At 43.2% G+C, this 9,907-nt stretch overlaps 1 protein-coding gene across 1 annotated transcript in view; it reads right to left on the bottom strand.

Moving 5' to 3' along the window:
* Positions 1-1,617: 1,617 nt before the first annotated feature.
* The window catches only part of Reep3 (receptor accessory protein 3), a 90,286-nt gene continuing 81,996 nt past the window's right edge, over positions 1,618-9,907 (bottom strand). Inside the window, exons 7-8 of the mRNA XM_052163911.1 lie at positions 7,340-7,485; positions 1,618-5,963 (exon numbers count right to left, since the gene is read on the bottom strand). Of these exons, the coding sequence (XP_052019871.1) occupies positions 5,907-5,963; positions 7,340-7,485 (203 nt within the window). The 3' untranslated portion in view covers positions 1,618-5,906. The remainder of the gene's footprint in view (positions 5,964-7,339; positions 7,486-9,907) is intronic.

Here is a 9,907-nt window from a genome sequence, read left to right as displayed (position 1 = left end):
TATTATTATATGTAAGTACACTGTAGCTGTCTTCACACACTCCAGAAGAGGGTGTCAGGTCACATTACTGATGGTTGTGAGCCACCATGTGGTTGCTGGGATTTGAACTCAGGACCTTCGGAAGAGCAGTCAGTGCTCTTAACCTCTAAGCTATCTCTCTAGCCCACAATTTATTTCTTTAGACAGGGTTTCTCTGTGTGTAGCCCTGGCTGTCCTGGAACATACTCTGTAGACCAGGCTGGCCTTGAACTCAGAGATTACCCCTGCCTCTCCCTCCAGGGATGGCCTTAAAGGCCCATGCCACTTTAAAAAGGAATTTAAAAGCATTCCTCGTCTGGGCCATTCAGAGGAGACATCAAGACTAAGTTATATTGATGAGCAGGTAAAGGAGTTGTAATATTTTCCGGGGAACAACGTGTTCCTAACGTGGTGGTTTTTCCACACATCTCTATAAGGACAATTAACGACTTCAAGGGAAAATAAAAGCCCAAGGAAAAAACAAACATCAGTGAAGTACTTCACAAGTTCACCATGTTCTTTTGAATTTCTTTTTAAATTTATAGCCCTGTTTGGTCGTGGCAAGGATAAACCTGATAAAAAGGCTAAGAACTGTAATTTATAACTCCATTTTCAATGCTCTCTGAAAACTAATATACTCTGCATAGCATAATAGAGCAATATAAGGGATACTTTTTTTGTTTTGTTATGTTTTCAAGACAAGGTTTCTCTGCATAGTCCTGCCTGTCCTGGAACTCACTCTGTAGACCAGGCTAGCCTCGGACTCAGAGATCTGACTACTTCTGCCTCCTGAGTGTACCACCACCACTACCACCACCACCACCCAGCACAAGGGAGCTCTTATTTTTTATTTTTTAAATTTATTTATTTTTATTTATATGAGTATACTGTAGCTGTCTTCAGATGAGTGCATCAGATCCCATTACAGATGGTTTTGAGACATTATGTGGTTGCTGGGAATTGAACTCAGGACCTCTGGAAGAACAGTCGGTGCTCTTTTTTTTTTTTGTTTTTTGTTTTTTTTTTTGTTTGTTTTTTGAGACAGGTTTTCTCTGTGTAGTCCTGGCTGTCCTGGAACTCACTGTGTAGACCAGCCTGGTCTCGAACTCAGAAATCCGCCTGCCTCTGCCTCCCAAGTGCTGGGATTACAGGCGTGCGCCACCACTGCCTGGCCAGTGCTCTTAACTGCTGAGCCATCTCACCATCCCCACAAGGGAACTTTTAGAAAGGGATTTATCTCTAAAGTTAAAACCCGATGCCATGCAGACAAACCTCCTCTGACTCTCAGACAGACAGAACTCCATAACACATCAAACCTGAATTTTCTGTTAACACTTGACGCTGAAGACAGCCTGTCAATCAATGTGATGGAGTTCCTGTGGTGTCTGCTCTGCTTCTCTGTCTAGCATCCAGACTTCACACCCCAGGACTCCTTCCTCAGCCCATGTCAAGCTTAACAGAAACTAACAATAATCATGATTTGTTACAAGCTGAAGGACTCAGATACATTGTCTGTTACTAATAACAAACAATAAAGAACATCAATTCACAGACTTCAACATACATATTCAGACACATAAAGAAAAAAAAATACTCAGCTGCCATTAATAAAATGAGTTTACTTTATTGTAAAAGTTTCCCAAAACACACATGCAGAGCCACCCCCACATGGGGGCTTGAGATTTAACAGAGATATTATAAAAATTATTTCTGCTTAAAGTATTAAAGTACACAGAGTTAAAAAAATATTAGAAGAAAAGAATGTTAAGTCAAGGTTAATTGGCAGAATTGCCAGCCAAAAGACTAATCTTAGAAGTACTTAGGGAAAAAGATACTTTCTTTTCAGGAAACTTTAATCTTAGGGTATGTTTCTTAAGAAATACTACAAACCACAAAGCAATGGCTCTCCCAAAATTTACCTGTCTCACAAGTAAATCAACCTACAAGGGAGAGGTTAGGGGAAACAGCTTTGGAATCTGTATTCAGATTTCTGTGTTTAAGACACTATTCCAATAAAAAACCTTCTAGTTAATATAAGACAGTATTATAGCAATACCATAAAGGTTTAGACATGTCTCCAAAAGTACAAAAAAAGAAAAAAGATACATGTTAGCCAAGGGTTGACATCATTTTAGAGTATTTACATGCTTTCTAACACTGTGGAAGTCTTTGGTGGTGACACGTGGAGTAAGATCCCTGAAAACAGCCGGAGTTAGTTCTGCTCCGTCCCTCCATGTGCTGAAGTGTTCGTTGTTAGCAACGATAACAAGATCCCATTTTCTTTTAGCCCCACAAACACATACAGGGTGTGTGGAGGGGACCTATGGGGGACTGAGGTGGTTTTAGATAATTGTTTATTTAGTAATCACCTTATTTCTGGTACCTTTTTGTTTTTCACATGATTTTTTTTTTTTAAATTCCAATGTGTGTCTGTGTATGTGTACCTGTGAGAAGGTATAGTCATATGCGTGCAGGCACCCTTGGGAATCAGAGGAAGGTGTCGTATCCCCTGGAGGTGGCACCGCAAGCAGTTGTGAACTAAACGCCTAGGTACTAAGAACTGAACCCGGGTCCTCTGCAGGAACAGTATGCAATTCTTAAAACATGGAGTCATTTCTCCAGCTATACTTACAGCTCCTTTTAATAAGAGAGAGAGAGAGAGAGAGACAGAGAGAGAGAGAGAGAGAGAGAGAGAGAGAGAATAGACATATCAATTTTTATACTTAGACAACAGTTAAGTACGGGGAATGTTAATTGTTAGTGATCACATTGAATGACTGGATACTAAGATGAAATACTCGTAGGTTATAATTTTTGGATAAATGTCAAAAGGCAGAGAAACAGTGCCTTAAACAGGTTTGTACATCACATGCTGGCCCTCCAATTGGCAGTGTGGGTAAGTCAAGGCACTGTGGTCTGAATAAATTTACATCTCTAATAAAAAAAAAAGATTCAAAAGCAGAGAAACAATGTGACTCGTTCCTCTTTAATAGAAACAGAATAAAAAAAGCACTTTAGCTCACTATACAAAGTTCAAAGAAAAGGGCGTGCTATGACATGAGACCATGGGGACAGTCATCAAGGGCACGTGAGCATGTCTACAGCAGGGACAAGCCCGAGCAGGGACTGGGAGGGAGAACTGTAGTGAGCAGATCAGTCGGAATTAGTTCAGAATCAGGCTGTATCTTTGCTTGAGCATGTCTAGAATATGATAATTCTCCCAACTTAAAAAGCCTGTGAAATATGGTATGGAGCCCCACACCTATAATCTCAGCACTTAGAAGGCTGAAGCATCCAGAGTGTCCGTATATTTGAGGCTAGCCTGGGCTACATAGTGCATTTTGGGCTGGCTAGAGTGAGGCTTCGTCTCAAAACAACTTGTGTTTTAAGACTTGTGTTGTGTGGTGTGCACCTTTAATGCCAGCATCTGGAAGGCAGCGTCTGGTGGAACTTTCGTGAGTTTGAGGCCAGCCTGGTCTACAGAATTAATGCCAGGACAGCCAGGGCTATACAGTGAGACACTGTCTCACGAAACAATACCCCCTCCCTAAAAAAAAAAAAAAAAAAAAAAAAAAAAAATCGAAAGAAGAAAGAAATAGTACACAAACTCATTAAATAATAGGTAGGTTTGTTTTAACTATCTTTTTTTGCTCCTTTGTTTGTTCTGGGATTGAACTCAAGGCCTTGATTACCTCAAGCATGGTATCTATCCAGTAGCTCCAAAGGGTAAGTTTAACACTGAGACACTTGAAAACTATACAATCTTGCCAATCTGTCCCCATGTAGACAAAGCAACTTACTCATCAAATCGCCTTATCAGGTAACCCAGCCTCTGCAGGGAAAACACCCATGTTGCACAGCATTGGTTCAGAGCAGGGCTGGTCCAGGCAACAGGAATAAAAATTAATTCTGTCCAATAATTTATTACAGGTCTTTATAGATGTTTGAATAGATGCTGGCGGTGGTGGTGCATGCCTGTAATCCCAGCACTCTGGAGGCAGAGGCAGGCGGATTTCTGAGTTGGAAGCCAGCCTGGTCTACAGAGTGAGTTCCAGGACAGCCAGGGCTACACAGAGAAACCCTGTCTCAAAAAAAAAAACAAAAAAAAAACAAAAAACAAATCCAAACAAACAAACAAACAAACAAAATAGATGTTTGAATAGAAATTAAACAATCCTTCCAGAAACGAAGAGGCTATCAGTCAAAGCAAAGTAGATGGAGATACGAGATTAAATTTGGGAGGAAAAAAAATTGAATTGAGGTTGTGTGTGGATGCCACTCAGGCACCCCCCATGTAAATATTGCTTGATATTGAAATTTTGATTATTCATCACCCCTAATATGATTTAGTGTCCACAACGCCCAGTAGGCGCCTACGTAGGCAGCCTAAGAAGTGCTTAGTTCAATCCCTCTTAGTTCAGTTCATCTCTTAGATGAAAAAGATGGCCTTTTCCTGGAAGCCTGTGCTATGTAGATCTAAGATCTAAAAGATGTTAGTCACCGCCGGGTCTGTAAGGCAGCATGTGACTCGGTCTGTAAGGCAGCATGTGACTCGGCCGAGCTTGGGAACAGAGTCCGGACACTGGGAGATCTATGAGTTAGAAAACACAAAGTGCTAGATTGGTCTGTGCCTCTTCCACAAAAGATATCTATCTATCTATCTATCTATCTATCTATCTATCTATCTATCTATCTATCTATCTATCTATCTATCTAAATGCACAGGTGCTTTGCCTGTACGCATATCTGTGTAAGGATGTCAAATCACTTGGAACTGGATTGCAGACAGTTGTGAGCTGCCATGTGGGTGCTGGGACTTGAACCCAGGTCCTTTGGAAGAAGAACAACCAGTGCTCTTAACCACTGAACCACCTCTCTGGCCCCCAAAAGCTTTTTTTATTTGAACCCTAGAATAGTGTAATTTGCTGTTGATAAAAACCACATTGAATTCAACTATGGAAACTGGTTAATGTTTAAGATAACTTCTCAGATGTCAAGAATATAATTGAAAAGACAGTTAAAATTAGCCAGGTGTGATGACACCTGTTATCCCATTAACGGTTTGGTTGGAAGCAAGAAGAGGTTCAGGAGTTCAAGTCTATCCTTGGACTGTAAGAGACCCTATCTCAAAAAACAAAACAAAGGAGTAAAAATTTAACAGTTATATGTTTCTATATGGGCTGAATGAATTTACCAAACGAAACAAAACCATAGGAAAAGGAGATGATGCGGTTTCAAGGCATAATCTTGACACGTCAGAATCTGACAATGAAACAGACAGCGTCGATAAAATGTAAAGTAAATGTACAGTTGTAAAATAAGTAAACATTTTTCACGTGTGCAAAACTAGCCAGGAAAGTGCTACGTGGACAACCTGGTTTTCAAACAATCTGCTTTAAAAACTTTCAGCTCATGGTGGAAAAGCATCTAAGGCTTAGGGAAAGGGCGGGGCACCATCCTAGGGTAATGACGCTGGCTCCTCAGTGGCTGTCACCACTCTCCTGTGACAGATGCGGCGCTGATGACGTAAACAGAACACAACACCAGAACAGCAGGTGTATCCTGGAGCAGAGACTTTTTAAGTCTACCCTGGGTCTCTGCTTTATCCTTAGAGCCTAGGCGCTCGGTGTTGTTGTTGACATCAGGAACGTGATTCTCTGTTACTTTTGGTATCTACACATACATTAACAAACCTTACATACCTACGTTTAGCAGTTATAAATCTTAGAGTAATTGTTAAAGAAACACAAACCATTTACAGTCATTATGTAAAACCTGTCACTGCCACCATCTGAAGATTCAAAGTGTTAAGTCCTGAATACATCGTGTTAGAAAATGAAGTTGATTTGTGAACATTTATTCGTCTTGGGATGGGCGAGGTGTAGACCCTAAAAATACACCTGTGGTCTTTTCTTCACTTTATATTTCAGTGAACCATACCGCACCTGAAGACAGAAAAGTGTTCGTGTTAACGATAGGGAACCCAAAATATCTACGGATGGAAATGCCAATAAGGGTTTGTTACTCTGTATACTGACTAAAACTAACTAAACTAACCTAAAACAAACAGAACTAAATGGACAGAGGGATCACTTTTCAAAATTAGAAAGGCTTTAACATTTCATCACCATAGTAACGGTTTAACTCACCTGACTTAAAGAATTAGCTTCCTTGTCAGCTGCTTGGGAGGCCCAGGCAGGAAGACTGTGAATTCAAGATCTACCTGGGCCACAGAATGAGCTCAGGGCCAGTAGGGACAACTTATTGAGTTCTTTCTTACCTCAAAACTAAATGTGCTGCTAATGTAGCTCGTAAGTATAGTTCTTGCATAGCCTGCATGGGGTCCTTGGTTCAATTGTTAATATAGCACCCAAATCAATTAACCAACTGACCAATTAGTCAACCAAAATTCAACCAACCAACCAACCAACCAACCAGTCAGCCAGTCATCAAAGCAACTCCCTTGCAAGCATCCTCCTTACTAAGAACCCCCCAGACTTGTAGTTTGTGATGTGATGTGATGTGATGGCTGTATGTAGCATATGATATTACCAATCTCAGATAAAGACACTGACTTAGTCGGGCAGTGGTGGTGCACGCCTGTAATCCCAGCACTCTGGGAGGCAGAGGCAGGCGAATTTCTGAGTTCGAGGCCAGCCTGGTCTACAGAGTGAGTTCCAGGATAGCCAGGGCTACACAGAGAAACCCTGTCTCGAAAAAACCAAAAATCCAAAAGAAAAAAAAAAAAAGACACTGACTTAATACTTAGGCTTTGCTGAGTACAAAGTCAACGAACCTGTCTCCTCCTTCCTTTTCTTAGCCCAATGACACCTTGTGATCACAGGTAAATGGCTACTATTTAACCATCATGTTGGGCTTATTGAAAGCAAAAATGACACAGTTCATTCTGTCAGTAGCTGTCCTTGCTTAGGTGCAGGGCAGCAACAGCGATTCACAATAACCGTGGGTTTCCCTGTATAGCCCTGGCTGTCCTGGAACTCACTCTGTAGACCAGGCTGGCCTCGAACTCAGAAATCTGCCTGCCTCTGCCTCCCAGAGTGCTGGGATTACAGGCGTGCACCACCACCCCCGAACCGTGGGGTTTGTTATGTGAGAATGCCATTTCCAGTAAAAAAAAAAAAGATGTCCCTGGAGATCCCTAACACACCTGCTTTTAATAAAGTAAAATAAAATTTTAACTATAATGCTACACTCTCATTTGAATCCTTCAACCGCTGATGATCTCACAGCTGCAGTGATAAAGTAGGAGGAAATCCCTCGCACGCGCCCTTAGGAAAGGCTTCACCCAATGCACACTGACCTCTTTGCGGCCTTTGATGGTCTTGACGGACTTCATGCTCTGGGACCGCCTCAGCCCCTTGTGAGTCACCATCTCGTCATCGGAGAACGGCCCCTCCGCCTCTTCGTCTGTTTGCTCACTTCCATCTTTCAGTGGAATTCCATAGGCTAAACAGATGGACAGGACCAGTGTTTTAGTCAGAGGGCACCAGTGAGCCTGCCTCTTCCTCGGCCTGCCACTGAGGGTCTGTCTGTGGGCTCTCTCCTCCTGCTCGGCTGGAAAGCGTTCCTGGCCCTTCCCGGCGAACTTTTGCTTTGTGCACCATTCTAGATAAAGATTGCAAGACTCATTTCCTCCGTGAACTTCTCCCTGATTAGTTTTACTCATGGCTTAATACGGTTTGGAGATGGGTCTCCTTCTGTAGCCCAGGCTGGGTTGGGATTCATAGTGATGGTGCCACGCCCAGCAGCCCGCTCTCATTTCAATATGAATATATATAAATTATATATGTATATATATAAATTATATATATATTTAAAAAAAATAAGCCAGAGGGCTGGGGATAAGGGTGGGTAGGAGCTCTTGTACAGGTAAACCTGGTCCAGATCCTAGCATTGAAGTAAAAGTCTGGGCATGGATCGCTGGATTCCCACAACTCCTCTGCTGTGTGTGTATGTATAGAGGCATGCACAGAGACAAGAGACATGAGGATGTCTGGGGACTTCCAGGTTGTCAGCCTAGCAGAAATACATGAGCCCCACGTTGAGGGAGAGAGACCCTGCCTCAAAGGACAACAGCAGAGAGCCATAGAGAACACACAGCTCACAGTCGGGAGTGATGCTCGCCTGCAGCATCAAGGACTCAGGACGCAGAGAAAAGGCCTGATGTGTGTTTAAGGCCAGCGTGGGCTACAAGGTCAAAATAACAAAACTAGGCCTGCCAAGATGACTCAACCTGCGTTTGAGATGGCACGGGAAGAGGCAGAAGGAGAGGATGACTCCCAAAGTTGTCCTTTGACCTCTAAGTGCACAAAGACATAAAATAATAATATATAAGATTGAAAAAGCCAGACCCAGCCAGGTATGGTGCACATTCCGTCCCAGCCTGGGAGGCAGAGGCAGGGGATCTCTGAGTTCGAGGCTAGCCTGGTCAACAGAGTGAGTTCCAGGACAGCCAGGGCTACACCGTAAAACCTTGTCTTGGAAAAACAAAAACAAAACAAAATGCTAAACTGAAACAACAGTCAAGAACAAAGCCAATCAATACACACACACAGACACACTGAGACACAACAGACACACACACAGACATACACACAGACCCACAGACAGAGACGCACATATACAGACACACACACACAAAGACACACGGACACACACACAGAGACACAGAGACACACACATACCGAAAACTAAACCAAACAACAATAGCACTGAATCTTCTAAAAATTCTCAAACAATGTGGTTAATACCCACAATTTGTTAAAAATGAAAACAATAACAAGAAAACAACAACAACAACAAAAAAAAAACAGAAAAAAAGGACTAGATTAGGTATTAGAGTTGTAAGCAACCCCCACGGTGTGTTTTAGGCTGTCCTTTGTGCTTTTGATTTTAACTAAGACCGAAGGCCCCTCCCCCACTCATCACATTGTGGGTCCACTTAGAATGACAAGGGAACCAAAGCGGCTATAGTTGGGTAAGTGAGTTCCCTGGGACACTTACAGCGCTGATGAGGCCTGGGAGGTTTCAGATGATAGATCTTAGAGGAGACACCCATCACCAAGGTCAGCCAGGGACCAGAGGGCCAGCTGATGGGCTGTTATGTGGACCTTTAATCACTTATGTCTGACCGCTATGCAAACATCCAGGAGGGCTGGCTACTGTAAGAGGTCTAGAAGTTCTCCAGGCTTGGGAGTCAGGAGCAAGAGCACCCTGCTGGCTGCCGCAGGGAAAGGCCTCAGACATTAGCTTGTCCGGTCGGGATAACCAGACAGTTCACCCTCGCTGGGTTCTACCCTGGAGCAGGTGAATCACCAGCCCTGGGGTGGGGGCTAGTGAGCATCTCTAACAAGCCCGGGGGGGGGGGGGGGGGGGTGATGAGTACTGAGAACCAAAACCAGTCCCAGAGGGGGGAGGGGAAGCCAGACAAGGGCCAGACTGAGGTCGTGGAGACCGGTGCAGTCACATGGCCCCGGGAGGTTTTAAATCCCTTTCTAATAAAGATAAGGAATGAAGATAAGGGCCCAGGAGGAAGTAGGGATGGATTTTTTTCTGTCCAGAAAATGACATGGAGTAAATGTCACCAGTCAGCTCTCCCTGGACACACAGAATCTGAGACTTACAATCCAAACTGGGAGCAGCTGCTAATACGCTTTTTACTCTCATAATGACATAAATGACTTTAATTATATATCAGGCAAGTACAGTTTTAGGCCTGCCAAGCATCTAGGCTAGAAGTCAGGATGGATTTGGAAGCAGGACCAGGCATTATTTTGGCTGGAATCCCTTGTTTTCCTCTAGTGGTTAAGAAACAGTGCATCCCAGGAAGAAGCCAGCCTGAATGTGGAGGGCAGCAGAGGCTGATGGG

Source organism: Apodemus sylvaticus, chromosome 19 (genome assembly GCF_947179515.1).
Source record: "Apodemus sylvaticus chromosome 19, mApoSyl1.1, whole genome shotgun sequence".
Classification (NCBI taxonomy): domain Eukaryota; kingdom Metazoa; phylum Chordata; class Mammalia; order Rodentia; family Muridae; genus Apodemus; species Apodemus sylvaticus.
This window is presented reverse-complemented; position numbering and strand designations above follow the sequence as displayed.